At 46.9% G+C, this 19,913-nt stretch overlaps 1 protein-coding gene across 2 annotated transcripts in view; it reads left to right on the top strand.

Moving 5' to 3' along the window:
• LOC121548719 (GDNF-inducible zinc finger protein 1) overlaps positions 1–19,682 on the top strand; it is a 32,096-nt gene extending 12,414 nt beyond the window's left edge. For both annotated transcript variants that reach the window (XM_041860256.2, XM_045210075.1), the window contains one exon: positions 18,802–19,682. In XM_041860256.2, coding sequence (XP_041716190.1) covers positions 18,802–19,449 — 648 coding nt within the window. In that variant the 3' untranslated portion in view covers positions 19,450–19,682. The remainder of the gene's footprint in view (positions 1–18,801) is intronic.
• Positions 19,683–19,913: the final 231 nt, after the last annotated feature.

Below are 19,913 nucleotides of genomic sequence, written 5' to 3'. Positions count from 1 at the left end.
CAGACACAATGGTACGTTACTACACTAGTCCACTGTACGCAGACACACCATGGTACGTTACTACACTAGTCCACTGTACGCAGACAAACCATGGTATGTTACTACGCTAGTCCACTGTACACATACACAATGGTACGTTACTACACTAGTCCACTGTACGCAGACACACAATTGTATGTTACTACACTAGTCCACCGTACACAGACACAATGGTACGTTACTACACTAGTCCACCGTACACAGACACCATGGTACGTTACTACACTAGTCCACTGTACGCAGACACACAATGGTACGTTACTACACTAGTCCACTGTACGCAGACACCATGGTACGTTACTACACTAGTCCACCGTACGCAGACACCATGGTACGTTACTACACTAGTCCACCGTACACAGACACAATGGTACGTTACTACACTAGTCCACTGTACGCAGACACACCATGGTACGTTACTACACTAGTCCACAGTACACAGACACACCATGGTACGTTACTACACTAGTCCACTGTACGCAGACACACAATGGTACGTTACTACACTAGTCCACTGTACGCAGACACCATGGTACGTTACTACACTAGTCCACCGTACGCAGACACCATGGTACGTTACTACACTAGTCCACCGTACGCAGACACCATGGTACGTTACTACACTAGTCCACCGTACACTGACACACAATGGTACGTTACTACACTAGTCCACCGATACGCAGACACAATGGTACGTTACTACACTAGTCCACCGTACACAGACACCATGGTACGTTACTACACTAGTCCACTGTACGCAGACACACAATGGGACGTTACTACACTAGTCCACCGTACACAGACACCATGGTACGTTACTACACTAGTCCACCGTACACAGACACCATGGTACGTTACTACACTAGTCCACCGTACACAGACACACAATGGTACGTTACTACACTAGTCCACTGTACGCAGACACACAATGGTACGTTACTACACTAGTCCACCGTACACAGACACCATGGTACGTTACTACACTAGTCCACCGTACACAGATACAATGGTACGTTACTACACTAGTCCACCGTACGCAGCACACCATGGTACGTTACTACACTAGTCCACTGTACGCAGACACACAATGGTACGTTACTACACTAGTCCACCGTACACAGACACAATGGTACGTTACTACACTAGTCCACCGTTACGCAGACACACATGGTACGTTACTACACTAGTCCACTGTGCGCGAGCACACCATGGTACGTTACTACACTAGTCCACTGTACGCAGACACACAATGGTACGTTACTACACTAGTCCACCGTACACAGACACCATGGTACGTTACTACACTAGTCCACCGTTACGCAGACACACAATGGTACGTTACTACACTAGTCCACCGTACACAGACACCATGGTACGTTACTACACTAGTCCACCGTACGCAGCACACCATGGTACGTTACTACACTAGTCCACCGTACGCAGACACCATGGTACGTTACTACACTAGTCCACTGTACGCAGACACACAATGGTACGTTACTACACTAGTCCACCGTACACAGACACCATGGTACGTTACTACACTAGTCCACCGTACACAGACACACAATGGTACGTTACTACACTAGTCCACTGTACGCAGACACACCATGGTACGTTACTACACTAGTCCACTGTACACAGACACACATGGTACGTTACTACACTAGTCCACCGTACGCAGACACCATGGTACGTTACTACACTAGTCCACCGTACACAGACACAATGGTACGTTACTACACTAGTCCACTGTACGCAGACACACCATGGTACGTTACTACACTAGTCCACTGTACACAGACACCATGGTACGTTACTACACTAGTCCACTGTACGCAGACACACAATGGTACGTTACTACACTAGTCCACTGTACGCAGACACCATGGTACGTTACTACACTAGTCCACCGTACACAGACACCATGGTACGTTACTACACTAGTCCACCGTACGCAGACACCAATGGTACGTTACTACACTAGTCCACCGTACACAGACACACATGGTACGTTACTACACTAGTCCACCGTACACAGACACAATGGTACGTTACTACACTAGTCCACCGTACACAGACACCATGGTACGTTACTACACTAGTCCACTGTACGCAGACACACATGGTACGTTACTACACTAGTCCACCGTACCACAGACACAATGGTACGTTAATACACTAGTCCACTGTACGCAGCACACCATGGTACGTTACTACACTAGTCCACCGTACACAGACACACAATGGTACGTTACTACACTAGTCCACTGTACGCAGACACAATGGTACATTACTACACTAGTCCACCGTACACAGACACCATGGTAGATGCGTTACTACACTAGTCCACCGTACACAGACACCATGGTACGTTACTACACTAGTCCACTGTACGCAGACACACAATGGTACGTTACTACACTAGTCCACCGTACACAGACACCATGGTACGTTACTACACTAGTCCACCGTACACAGACACAATGGTACGTTACTACACTAGTCCACTGTACGCAGGCACACCATGGTACGTTACTACACTAGTCCACTGTACGCAGACACACCATGGTACGTTACTACACTATTTCACTGTACGCAGACACACAATGGTACGTTATTACACTAGTCCACCGTTACAGACAACATGGTACGTTACTACACTAGTCCACCGTACACAGACACCATGGTACGTTACTACACTAGTCCACCATACACAGACACACCATGGTACGTTACTACACTAGTCTACCGTACGCAGACACCATGGTACGTTACTACAGTAGTCCACTGTACGCAGACACACAATGGTACGTTACTACACTAGTCCACTGTACACAGACACCATGGTACGTTACTACACTAGTCCACTGTACGCAGACACACAATGGTACGTTACTACACTAGTCCACCGTACACAGACACCATGGTACGTTACTACACTAGTCCACCGTACACAGACACAATGGTACGTTACTACACTAGTCCACTGTACGCAGACACACCATGGTACGTTACTACACTAGTCCACTGTACGCAGACAAACCATGGTATGTTACTACACTAGTTCACTGTATGCAGACACACAGTGGTACGTTATTACACTAGTCCACCGTACACAGACACCATGGTACGTTACTATACTAGTCCACCGTACACAGACACCATGGTACGTTACTACACTAGTCCACCGTACACAGACACAATGGTACGTTACTACACTAGTCCACTGTACGCAGACACACAATGGTAAGTTACTACACTAGTCCACCGTACACATACACAATGGTACGTTACTAGACTTGTCCACCGTACACAGACACCATGGTACGTTACTACACTAGTCCACCGTACACAGACACAATGGTACGTTACTACACTAGTCCACTGTACGCAGACACACCATGGTACGTTACTACACTAGTCCACTGTACGCAGACAAACCATGGTATGTTACTACGCTAGTCCACTGTACACATACACAATGGTACGTTACTACACTAGTCCACTGTACGCAGACACACAATTGTATGTTACTACACTAGTCCACCGTACACAGACACAATGGTACGTTACTACACTAGTCCACCGTACACAGACACCATGGTACGTTACTACACTAGTCCACTGTACGCAGACACCATGGTACGTTACTACACTAGTCCACCGTACGCAGACACCATGGTACGTTACTACACTAGTCCACCGTACACAGACACAATGGTACGTTACTACACTAGTCCACTGTACGCAGACACACCATGGTACGTTACTACACTAGTCCACAGTACACAGACACACCATGGTACGTTACTACACTAGTCCACTGTACGCAGACACACAATGGTACGTTACTACACTAGTCCACTGTACGCAGACACCATGGTACGTTACTACACTAGTCCACCGTACGCAGACACCATGGTACGTTACTACACTAGTCCACCGTTCGCAGACACCATGGTACGTTACTACACTAGTCCACCGTACACTGACACACAATGGTACGTTACTACACTAGTCCACCGTACACAGACACAATGGTACGTTACTACACTAGTCCACCGTACACAGACACCATGGTACGTTACTACACTAGTCCACTGTACGCAGACACACAATGGGACGTTACTACACTAGTCCACCGTACACAGACACCATGGTACGTTACTACACTAGTCCACCGTACGCAGACACCATGGTACGTTACTACACTAGTCCACCATACACAGACACACAATGGTACGTTACTACACTAGTCCACCGTACACAGACACAATGGTACGTTACTACACTAGTCCACCGTACACAGACACCATGGTACGTTACTACACTAGTCCACCGTACACAGATACAATGGTACGTTACTACACTAGTCCACCGTACACAGACACCATGGTACGTTACTACACTAGTCCACTGTACGCAGACACACAATGGTACGTTACTACACTAGTCCACCGTACACAGACACCATGGTACGTTACTACACTAGTCCACCGTACACAGACACAATGGTACGTTACTACACTAGTCCACTGTACGCAGACACACCATGGTACGTTACTACACTAGTCCACTGTACGCAGACACACCATGGTACGTTACTACACTATTTCACTGTACGCAGACACACAATGGTACGTTATTACACTAGTCCACCGTTACAGACAACATGGTACGTTACTACACTAGTCCACCGTACACAGACACCATGGTACGTTACTACACTAGTCCACCATACACAGACACACCATGGTACGTTACTACACTAGTCTACCGTACGCAGACACCATGGTACGTTACTACAGTAGTCCACTGTACGCAGACACACAATGGTACGTTACTACACTAGTCCACTGTACACAGACACCATGGTACGTTACTACACTAGTCCACTGTACGCAGACACACAATGGTACGTTACTACACTAGTCCACCGTACACAGACACCATGGTACGTTACTACACTAGTCCACCGTACACAGACACAATGGTACGTTACTACACTAGTCCACTGTACGCAGACACACCATGGTACGTTACTACACTAGTCCACTGTACGCAGACAAACCATGGTATGTTACTACACTAGTTCACTGTACGCAGACACACAGTGGTACGTTATTACACTAGTCCACCGTTACAGACAACATGGTACGTTACTACACTAGTCCACCGTACACAGACACCATGGTACGTTACTATACTAGTCCACCGTACACAGACACAATGGTATGTTACTACACTAGTCCACTGTACGCAGACACACAATGGTAAGTTACTACACTAGTCCACCGTACACATACACAATGGTACGTTACTAGACTTGTCCACCGTACACAGACACACAATGGTACGTTACTACACTAGTCCACCGTACGCAGACACCATGGTACGTTACTACACTAGTCCACCGTACACAGACACACAATGGTACGTTACTACACTAGTCCACTGTACGCAGACACACAATGGTACGTTACTACACTAGTCCACTGTACGCAGACACACCATGGTACGTTACTACACTAGTCCACAGTACACAGACACACCATGGTACGTTACTAAACTAGTCCACTGTACACAGACACAATGGTACGTTACTACACTAGTCCACCGTACACAGTCACAATGGTACGTTACTACACTAGTCCACCGTACGCAGACACCATGGTACGTTACTACACTAGCCCACCGTACACAGACACACCATGGTACGTTACTACACTAGTCCACTGTACGCAGACACACAATGGTACGTTACTACACTAGTCCACCGTACACAGACACCATGGTACGTTACTACACTAGTCCACTGTACGCAGACACACAATGGTACGTTACTACACTAGTCCACTGTACGCAGACACACCATGGTACGTTACTACACTAGTCCACTGTACACAGACACCATGGTACGTTACTTCACTAGTCCACCGTACACAGACACCCCATGGTACGTTACTACACTAGTCCACCGTACACAGACACCATGGTACGTTACTACACTAGTCCACCGTACGCAGACACACAATGGTACGTTACTACACTAGTCCACTGTACGCAGACAACATGGTACGTTACTACACTAGTCCACTGTACACAGACACAATGGTACGTTACTACACTAGTCCACTGTACGCAGACACCCAATGGTATGTTACTACACTAGTCCACCGTACACAGACACCATGGTAATCGTTACTACACTAGTCCACCGTACACAGACACAATGGTACGTTACTACACTAGTCCACCGTACGCAGACACCATGGTACGTTACTACACTAGTCCACCGTACGCAGACACACCATGGTACGTTACTACGCTAGTCCACCGTACACAGACACAATGGTACGTTACTACACTAGTCCACTGTACGCAGACACACAATGGTACGTTACTACACTAGTCCACCGTACACAGACACAATGGTACGTTACTACACTAGTCCACCGTACACAGACACCATGGTACGTTACTACACTAGTCCACTGTACGCAGACACACAATGGTACGTTACTACACTAGTCCACCGTACACAGACACAATGGTACGTTACTACACTAGTCCACCGTACGCAGACACACCATGGTACGTTACTACACTAGTCCACCGTACGCAGACAAACCATGGTACGTTACTACGCTAGTCCACTGTACACAGACACCATGGTACGTTACTACACTAGTCCACTATACGCAGACACACAATGGTACGTTACTACACTAGTCCACCGTACACAGACACAATGGTACGTTACTACACTAGTCCACCGTACACAGACACCATGGTACGTTACTACACTAGTCCACTGTACGCAGACACACAATGGTACGTTACTACACTAGTCCACTGTACGCAGACACCATGGTACGTTACTACACTAGTCCACCGTACGCAGACACCATGGTACGTTACTACACTAGTCCACTGTACGCAGACACACAATGGTAAGTTACTACACTAGTCTACCGTACACATACACCATGGTACGTTACTACACTAGTCCACTGTACGCAGACAAACCATGGTATGTTACTACACTAGTTCACTGTACGCAGACACACAGTGGTACGTTATTACACTAGTCCACCGTTACAGACAACATGGTACGTCACTACACTAGTCCACCGTACACAGACACCATGGTACGTTACTATACTAGTCCACCGTACACAGACACAATGGTATGTTACTACACTAGTCCACTGTACGCAGACACACAATGGTAAGTTACTACACTAGTCCACCGTACACATACACAATGGTACGTTACTAGACTTGTCCACCGTACACAGACACACAATGGTACGTTACTACACTAGTCCACCGTACGCAGACACCATGGTACGTTACTACACTAGTCCACCGTACACAGACACACAATGGTACGTTACTACACTAGTCCACTGTACGCAGACACACAATGGTACGTTACTACACTAGTCCACTGTACGCAGACACACAATGGTACGTTACTACACTAGTCCACTGTACGCAGACACCATGGTACGTTACTAAACTAGTCCACTGTACACAGACACAATGGTACGTTACTACACTAGTCCACCGTACACAGACACAATGGTACGTTACTACACTAGTCCACCGTACACAGACACCATGGTACGTTACTACACTAGCCACCGTACACAGACACACCATGGTACGTTACTACACTAGTCCACTGTACGCAGACACACAATGGTACATTACTACACTAGTCCACCGTACACAGACACCATGGTACGTTACTACACTAGTCCACTGTACGCAGACACACAATGGTACGTTACTACACTAGTCCACTGTACGCAGACACACCATGGTACGTTACTACACTAGTCTACTGTACACAGACACCATGGTACGTTACTTCACTAGTCCACCGTACACAGACACCCCATGGTACGTTACTACACTAGTCCACCGTACACAGACACCATGGTACGTTACTTCACTAGTCCACTGTACGCAGACACACCATGGTACGTTACTACACTAGTCCACTGTACGCAGACAAACCATGGTATGTTACTACGCTAGTCCACTGTACACATACACAATGGTACGTTACTACACTAGTCCACTGTACGCAGACACACAATGGTACGTTACTACACTAGTCCACCGTACACAGACACCATGGTACGTTACTACACTAGTCCACCGTACACAGACACAATGGTACGTTACTACACTAGTCCACTGTACGCAGACACACCATGGTACGTTACTACACTAGTCCACTGTACGCAGACAAACCATGGTATGTTACTACGCTAGTCCACTGTACACATACACAATGGTACGTTACTACACTAGTCCACTGTACGCAGACACCCAATTGTATGTTACTACACTAGTCCACCGTACACAGACACAATGGTACGTTACTACACTAGTCCACCGTACACAGACACCATGGTACGTTACTACACTAGTCCACTGTACGCAGACACACAATGGTACGTTACTACACTAGTCCACTGTACGCAGACACCATGGTACGTTACTACACTAGTCCACCGTACGCAGACACCATGGTACGTTACTACACTAGTCCACCGTACACAGACACAATGGTACGTTACTACACTAGTCCACTGTACGCAGACACACCATGGTACGTTACTACACTAGTCCACAGTACACAGACACACCATGGTACGTTACTACACTAGTCCACTGTACGCAGACACACAATGGTACGTTACTACACTAGTCCACTGTACGCAGACACCATGGTACGTTACTACACTAGTCCACCGTACGCAGACACCATGGTACGTTACTACACTAGTCCACCGTTCGCAGACACCATGGTACGTTACTACACTAGTCCACCGTACACTGACACACAATGGTACGTTACTACACTAGTCCACCGTACACAGACACAATGGTACGTTACTACACTAGTCCACCGTACACAGACACCATGGTACGTTACTACACTAGTCCACTGTACGCAGACACACAATGGGACGTTACTACACTAGTCCACCGTACACAGACACCATGGTACGTTACTACACTAGTCCACCGTACGCAGACACCATGGTACGTTACCACACTAATCCACCATACACAGACACACAATGGTACGTTACTACACTAGTCCACCGTACACAGACACAATGGTACGTTACTACACTAGTCCACCGTACACAGACACCATGGTACGTTACTACACTAGTCCACCGTACACAGATACAATGGTACGTTACTACACTAGTCCACCGTACACAGACACCATGGTACGTTACTACACTAGTCCACTGTACGCAGACACACAATGGTACGTTACTACACTAGTCCACCGTACACAGACACCATGGTACGTTACTACACTAGTCCACCGTACACAGACACAATGGTACGTTACTACACTAGTCCACTGTACGCAGGCACACCATGGTACGTTACTACACTAGTCCACTGTACGCAGACACACCATGGTACGTTACTACACTATTTCACTGTACGCAGACACACAATGGTACGTTATTACACTAGTCCACCGTTACAGACAACATGGTACGTTACTACACTAGTCCACCGTACACAGACACCATGGTACGTTACTACACTAGTCCACCATACACAGACACACCATGGTACGTTACTACACTAGTCTACCGTACGCAGACACCATGGTACGTTACTACAGTAGTCCACTGTACGCAGACACACAATGGTACGTTACTACACTAGTCCACTGTACACAGACACCATGGTACGTTACTACACTAGTCCACTGTACGCAGACACACAATGGTACGTTACTAAACTAGTCCACCGTACACAGACACCATGGTACGTTACTACACTAGTCCACCGTACACAGACACAATGGTACGTTACTACACTAGTCCACTGTACGCAGACACACCATGGTACGTTACTACACTAGTCCACTGTACGCAGACAAACCATGGTATGTTACTACACTAGTTCACTGTACGCAGACACACAGTGGTACGTTATTACACTAGTCCACCGTTACAGACAACATGGTACGTTACTACACTAGTCCACCGTACACAGACACCATGGTACGTTACTATACTAGTCCACCGTACACAGACACAATGGTATGTTACTACACTAGTCCACTGTACGCAGACACACAATGGTAAGTTACTACACTAGTCCACCGTACACATACACAATGGTACGTTACTAGACTTGTCCACCGTACACAGACACCATGGTACGTTACTACACTAGTCCACCGTACACAGACACAATGGTACGTTACTACACTAGTCCACTGTACGCAGACACACCATGGTACGTTACTACACTAGTCCACTGTACGCAGACAAACCATGGTATGTTACTACGCTAGTCCACTGTACACATACACAATGGTACGTTACTACACTAGTCCACTGTACGCAGACACACAATTGTATGTTACTACACTAGTCCACCGTACACAGACACAATGGTACGTTACTACACTAGTCCACCGTACACAGACACCATGGTACGTTACTACACTAGTCCACTGTACGCAGACACCATGGTACGTTACTACACTAGTCCACCGTACGCAGACACCATGGTACGTTACTACACTAGTCCACCGTACACAGACACAATGGTACGTTACTACACTAGTCCACTGTACGCAGACACACCATGGTACGTTACTACACTAGTCCACAGTACACAGACACACCATGGTACGTTACTACACTAGTCCACTGTACGCAGACACACAATGGTACATTACTACACTAGTCCACTGTACGCAGACACCATGGTACGTTACTACACTAGTCCACCGTACGCAGACACCATGGTACGTTACTACACTAGTCCACCGTTCGCAGACACCATGGTACGTTACTACACTAGTCCACCGTACACTGACACACAATGGTACGTTACTACACTAGTCCACCGTACACAGACACAATGGTACGTTACTACACTAGTCCACCGTACACAGACACCATGGTACGTTACTACACTAGTCCACTGTACGCAGACACACAATGGGACGTTACTACACTAGTCCACCGTACACAGACACCATGGTACGTTACTACACTAGTCCACCGTACGCAGACACCATGGTACGTTACTACACTAGTCCACCATACACAGACACACAATGGTACGTTACTACACTAGTCCACCGTACACAGACACAATGGTACGTTACTACACTAGTCCACCGTACACAGACACCATGGTACGTTACTACACTAGTACACCGTACACAGATACAATGGTACGTTACTACACTAGTCCACCGTACACAGACACCATGGTACGTTACTACACTAGTCCACTGTACGCAGACACACAATGGTACGTTACTACACTAGTCCACCGTGCACACAGACACCATGGTACGTTACTACACTAGTCCACCGTACACAGACACAATGGTACGTTACTACACTAGTCCACTGTACGCAGACACACCATGGTACGTTACTACACTAGTCCACTGTACGCAGACACACCATGGTACGTTACTACACTATTTCACTGTACGCAGACACACAATGGTACGTTATTACACTAGTCCACCGTTACAGACAACATGGTACATTACTACACTAGTCCACCGTACACAGACACCATGGTACGTTACTACACTAGTCCACCATACACAGACACACCATGGTACGTTACTACACTAGTCTACCGTACGCAGACACCATGGTACGTTACTACAGTAGTCCACTGTACGCAGACACACAATGGTACGTTACTACACTAGTCCACTGTACACAGACACCATGGTACGTTACACACTAGTCCACTGTACGCAGACACACAATGGTACGTTACTACACTAGTCCACCGTACACAGACACCATGGTACGTTACTACACTAGTCCACCGTACACAGACACAATGGTACGTTACTACACTAGTCCACTGTACGCAGACACACCATGGTACGTTGCTACACTAGTCCACTGTACGCAGACAAACCATGGTATGTTACTACACTAGTTCACTGTACGCAGACACACAGTGGTACGTTATTACACTAGTCCACCGTTACAGACAACATGGTACGTTACTACACTAGTCCACCGTACACAGACACCATGGTACGTTACTATACTAGTCCACCGTACACAGACACAATGGTATGTTACTACACTAGTCCACTGTACGCAGACACACAATGGTAAGTTACTACACTAGTCTACCGTACACATACACAATGGTACGTTACTAGACTTGTCCACCGTACACAGACACACAATGGTACGTTACTACACTAGTCCACCGTACGCAGACACCATGGTACGTTACTACACTAGTCCACCGTACACAGACACACAATGGTACGTTACTACACTAGTCCACTGTACGCAGACACACAATGGTACGTTACTACACTAGTCCACTGTACGCAGACACACAATGGTACGTTACTACACTAGTCCACTGTACGCAGACACCATGGTACGTTACTAAACTAGTCCACTGTACACAGACACAATGGTACGTACTACACTAGTCCACCGTACACAGTCACAATGGTACGTTACTACACTAGTCCACCGTACACAGACACCATGGTACGTTACTACACTAGCCCACCGTACACAGACACACCATGGTACGTTACTACACTAGTCCACTGTACGCAGACACACAATGGTACATTACTACACTAGTCCACCGTACACAGACACCATGGTACGTTACTTCACTAGTCCACTGTACGCAGACACACAATGGTACGTTACTACACTAGTCCACTGTACGCAGACACACCATGGTACGTTACTACACTAGTCTACTGTACACAGACACCATGGTACGTTACTTCACTAGTCCACCGTACACAGACACCCCATGGTACGTTACTACACTAGTCCACCGTACACAGACACCATGGTACGTTACTTCACTAGTCCACTGTACGCAGACACACAATGGTACGTTACTACACTAGTCCACTGTACGCAGACACCATGGTACGTTACTACACTAGTCCACCGTACACAGACACAATGGTATGTTACTACACTAGTCCACTGTACGCAGACACAATGGTATGTTACTACACTAGTCCACCGTACACAGACACACAATGGTACGTTACTACACTAGTCCACCGTACACAGACACACAATGGTACGTTACTACACTAATCCACTGTACACAGACACCTTGGTACGTTACTACACTAGTCCACCGTACACAGACACCATGGTATGTTACTACACTAGTCTACCATACACAGACACCATGGTATGTTACTACACTAGTTCACTGTACGCAGACACACAATGGTACGTTATTACACTAGTCCACCGTTACAGACACCATGGTACGTTACTACACTAGTCCACCGTACACAGACACCATGGTACGTTACTACACTAGTCCACCGTACACAGACACACAATGGTACGTGACTACACTAGTCCACAGTTCACAGACACCATGGTACATTACTACACTAGTCCACCGTCTACAGACACCATGGTATGTTACTACACTAGTCTACCGTACACAGACACCATGGTACGTTACTACACTAGTTCACTGTACGCAGTCACACAATGGTACATTATTACACTAGTCCACTGTACGCAGACACCATGGTAACGTTACTACACTAGTCCACCGTACACAGACACAATGGTACGTTACTACACTAGTCCACTGTACACAGACACCATGGTATGTTACTACACTAGTCTACCGTACACAGACACCATGGTATGTTACTACACTAGTTCACTGTACGCAGACACACAATGGTACGTTATTACACTAGTCCACCGTTACAGACACCATGGTACGTTACTACACTAGTCCACAGTACACAGACACCATGGTACGTTACTACACTAGTCCACCGTACACAGACACACAATGGTACGTGACTACACTAGTCCACAGTTCACAGACACCATGGTACGTTACTACACTAGTCCACCGTACACAGACACCATGGTACGTTACTACACTAGTCCACCGTACACAGATACAATGGTACGTTACTACACTAGTCCACCGTACACAGACACCATGGTACGTTACTACACTAGTCCACTGTACGCAGACACACAATGGTACGTTACTACACTAGTCCACCGTACACAGACACCATGGTACGTTACTACACTAGTCCACCGTACACAGACACAATGGTACGTTACTACACTAGTCCACTGTACGCAGACACACCATGGTACGTTACTACACTAGTCCACTGTACGCAGACACACAATGGTACGTTATTACACTAGTCCACCGTTACAGACAACATGGTACGTTACTACACTAGTCCACCGTACACAGACACCATGGTACGTTACTACACTAGTCCACCATACACAGACACACCATGGTACGTTACTACACTAGTCTACCGTACGCAGACACCATGGTACGTTACTACAGTAGTCCACTGTACGCAGACACACAATAGTACGTTACTACACTAGTCCACTGTACACAGACACAATGGTACGTTACTACACTAATCCACTGTACACAGACACCTTGGTACGTTACTACACTAGTCCACCGTACACAGACACCATGGTATGTTACTACACTAGTCTACCATACACAGACACCATGGTATGTTACTACACTAGTTCACTGTACGCAGACACACAATGGTACGTTATTACACTAGTCCACCGTTACAGACACCATGGTACGTTACTACACTAGTCCACCGTACACAGACACCATGGTATGTTACTACACTAGTTCACTGTACGCAGACACACAATGGTACGTTATTACACTAGTCCACCGTTACAGACACCATGGTACGTTACTACACTAGTCCACAGTACACAGACACCATGGTACGTTACTACACTAGTCCACCGTACACAGACACACAATGGTACGTGCTACTACACTAGTCCACAGTTCACAGACACCATGGTACGTTACTACACTAGTCCACCGTACGCAGACACACAATGGTACGTTACTACACTAGTCCACAGTACACAGACACCATGGTACGTTACTACACTAGTCCACCGTACACAGACACACAATGGTACGTGACTACACTAGTCCACAGTTCACAGACACCATGGTACGTTACTACACTAGTCCACCGTACACAGACACCATGGTACGTTACTACACTAGTCCACCGTACACAGATACAATGGTACGTTACTACACTAGTCCACCGTACACAGACACCATGGTACGTTACTACACTAGTCCACTGTACGCAGACACACAATGGTACGTTACTACACTAGTCCACCGTACACAGACACCATGGTACGTTACTACACTAGTCCACCGTACACAGACACAATGGTACGTTACTACACTAGTCCACTGTACGCAGACACACCATGGTACGTTACTACACTAGTCCACTGTACGCAGACACACAATGGTACGTTATTACACTAGTCCACCGTTACAGACAACATGGTACGTTACTACACTAGTCCACCGTACACAGACACCATGGTACGTTACTACACTAGTCCACCATACACAGACACACCATGGTACGTTACTACACTAGTCTACCGTACGCAGACACCATGGTACGTTACTACAGTAGTCCACTGTACGCAGACACACAATGGTACGTTACTACACTAGTCCACTGTACACAGACACCATGGTACGTTACTACACTAGTCCACTGTACGCAGACACACAATGGTACGTTACTACACTAGTCCACCGTACACAGACACCATGGTACGTTACTACACTAGTCCACCGTACACAGACACAATGGTACTTTACTACACTAGTCCACTGTACGCAGACACACCATGGTACGTTACTACACTAGTCCACTGTACGCAGACACACAATGGTAAGTTACTACACTAGTCCACCGTACACATACACAATGGTACGTTACTAGACTTGTCCACCGTACACAGACACACAATGGTACGTTACTACACTAGTCCACCGTACGCAGACACCATGGTACGTTACTACACTAGTCCACCGTACACAGACACACAATGGTACGTTACTACACTAGTCCACTGTACGCAGACACACAATGGTACGTTACTACACTAGTCCACTGTACGCAGACACACAATGGTACGTTACTACACTAGTCCACTGTACGCAGACACCATGGTACGTTACTAAACTAGTCCACTGTACACAGACACAATGGTACGTTACTACACTAGTCCACCGTACACAGTCACAATGGTACGTTACTACACTAGTCCACCGTACACAGACACCATGGTACGTTACTACACTAGCCCACCGTACACAGACACACCATGGTACGTTACTACACTAGTCCACTGTACGCAGACACACAATGGTACATTACTACACTAGTCCACCGTACACAGACACCATGGTACGTTACTTCACTAGTCCACTGTACGCAGACACACAATGGTACGTTACTACACTAGTCCACTGTACGCAGACACACCATGGTACGTTACTACACTAGTCTACTGTACACAGACACCATGGTACGTTACTTCACTAGTCCACCGTACACAGACACCCCATGGTACGTTACTACACTAGTCCACCGTACACAGACACCATGGTACGTTACTTCACTAGTCCACTGTACGCAGACACACAATGGTACGTTACTACACTAGTCCACTGTACGCAGACACCATGGTACGTTACTACACTAGTCCACCGTACACAGACACAATGGTACGTTACTACACTAGTCCACTGTACGCAGACACAATGGTATGTTACTACACTAGTCCACCGTACACAGACACACAATGGTACGTTACTACACTAGTCCACCGTACACAGACACACAATGGTACGTTACTACACTAATCCACTGTACACAGACACCATGGTACGTTACTACACTAGTCCACCGTACACAGACACCATGGTATGTTACTACACTAGTCTACCGTACACAGACACCATGGTATGTTACTACACTAGTTCACTGTACGCAGACACACAATGGTACGTTATTACACTAGTCCACCGTTACAGACACCATGGTACGTTACTACACTAGTCCACCGTACACAGACACCATGGTACGTTACTACACTAGTCCACCGTACACAGACACACAATGGTACGTGACTACACTAGTCCACAGTTCACAGACACCATGGTACATTACTACACTAGTCCACCGTCTACAGACACCATGGTATGTTACTACACTAGTCTACCGTACACAGACACCATGGTACGTTACTACACTAGTTCACTGTACGCAGTCACACAATGGTACATTATTACACTAGTCCACTGTACGCAGACACCATGGTACGTTACTACACTAGTCCACCGTACACAGACACAATGGTACGTTACTACACTAGTCCACTGTACACAGACACCATGGTATGTTACTACACTAGTCTACCGTACACAGACACCATGGTATGTTACTACACTAGTTCACTGTACGCAGACACACAATGGTACGTTATTACACTAGTCCACCGTTACAGACACCATGGTACGTTACTACACTAGTCCACCGTACACAGACACACAATGGTACGTGACTACACTAGTCCACAGTTCACAGACACCATGGTACGTTACTACACTAGTCCACCGTACACAGACACCATGGTACGTTACTACACTAGTCCACCGTACACAGATACAATGGTACGTTACTACACTAGTCCACCGTACACAGACACCATGGTACGTTACTACACTAGTCCACTGTACGCAGACACACAATGGTACGTTACTACACTAGTCCACCGTACACAGACACCATGGTACGTTACTACACTAGTCCACCGTACACAGACACAATGGTACGTTACTACACTAGTCCACTGTACGCAGACACACCATGGTACGTTACTACACTAGTCCACTGTACGCAGACACACCATGGTACGTTACTACACTATTTCACTGTACGCAGACACACAATGGTACGTTATTACACTAGTCCACCGTTACAGACAACATGGTACGTTACTACACTAGTCCACCGTACACAGACACCATGGTACGTTACTACACTAGTCCACCATACACAGACACACCATGGTACGTTACTACACTAGTCTACCGTACGCAGACACCATGGTACGTTACTACAGTAGTCCACTGTACGCAGACACACAATGGTACGTTACTACACTAGTCCACTGTACACAGACACCATGGTACGTTACTACACTAGTCCACTGTACGCAGACACACAATGGTACGTTACTACACTAGTCCACCGTACACAGACACCATGGTACGTTACTACACTAGTCCACCGTACACAGACACAATGGTACTTTACTACACTAGTCCACTGTACGCAGACACACCATGGTACGTTACTACACTAGTCCACTGTACGCAGACAAACCATGGTATGTTACTACACTAGTTCACTGTACGCAGACACACAGTGGTACGTTATTACACTAGTCCACCGTTACAGACAACATGGTACGTTACTACACTAGTCCACCGTACACAGACACCATGGTACGTTACTACACTAGTCCACAATGGTACGTTACAACACTAGTCCACTGTACGCAGACACACAATGGTACGTTACTACACTAGTCCACCGTACACAGACACAATGGTACGTTACTACACTAGTCCACTGTACGCAGACACACAATGGTACGTTACTACACTAGTCCACCGTACACAGACACCATGGTACGTTACTACACCTTCTAGTTTTCATACTAACATAATAAGTAGAATTATTATAAGTGTAATAAGTTATTTTGGAGACATTAATCTGTGCTGCAAAAGCCTGAAGACGTGCTCTTCAATCCACAGACTCACGACCAAAACACTCCATGGAAGAACTACCTGGTGGTCCTGAAGGACAACATGGAGGTAAAGACTAAGAAACCCAGATGCCCTGGTAGGAAGGTTAAAGTAGAGAATGTAGTGGTTGGAGAGGTGGAGGGGGAGAGTGGAGCTGGAGGTAGGCTCCAGGAGGGGGCCATGTTGGTACCTGGTGAGCCCATCACCCTTTCAGCCAACTGGGGCGACCCAGGGACCATCACTCTGGTCAGCCACACCACCCTGGGTGGGTTTACGGTCATCCAGACAGAGATTCCGGCAGGGACCCACCTTCCCATCGCCAATACAGACGGGGCCGGTGTCATCTCTCTGGATGGATCCACTGTCTCTGTCCCCTTCTCCGTGTCCTCTATCCCTGTCATGGTGTCTCACTCCATCCCTGTTTCCTCGTCGTCCTCCGGTCCCCTCCCTATCCAGACCGTGTCTCTCTCGTGTCTCTCTGTCCCCGGCGCCATGTTTGCCCCAGTTTCCGTTACGGAGACCTCCACTATTTCGACCCCACCTGTGCTGGAAACTGCAGTGTCACAAACCATCCTGGCTTCAGATTCGGAAGCTGGGCCTGGTTCAGAGATGACAGCCATTGCGGATCCTGAGGAGGCAGTGTGCCCCTATCTCTGAGCAGGAGTGTGTTACAGTGCAGACATCAGAACTGGAGACTGAGACACAGACAGTCTCCACTGAGGGACAACACAGTGTAACAGAGGACATTGGTACTGTGGAAGACATGGAGGTGTCCACTGAAGATACTGTGGTGTAGGTCATTGTGTGTATTTGAATGCACACTGAGTGTACAAAACATTGACACCTGCTCTTTCCATGACATAGACTGACCAGGTGAAAGCTTTGATCCTTTATTGTCACTTGTTAAATCCACTTCAATCAGTGTAGATGAAGGGGAGGAGACAGGGTAAATAAGGATTTTTAAGCCCTGAGACAATTGAGACATGGATTGTGTATGTGTGCCATTCAGAGGTTGAATGGGCAAGACAAAAGATTGAAGTGCCTTTGAACGGGGTATGGTAGTAGGTGCCAGGCGCACCAGTTTGTGTCAAGAACTGCAACGCTGCTGGGTTTTTAACGCT

This window comes from Coregonus clupeaformis, chromosome 33 (assembly GCF_020615455.1).
Source record: "Coregonus clupeaformis isolate EN_2021a chromosome 33, ASM2061545v1, whole genome shotgun sequence".
In the NCBI taxonomy this organism is placed as follows: domain Eukaryota; kingdom Metazoa; phylum Chordata; class Actinopteri; order Salmoniformes; family Salmonidae; genus Coregonus; species Coregonus clupeaformis.
Note: the sequence above shows the minus strand (reverse complement) of the source record. Positions and strands in the feature narration are given on the sequence as shown.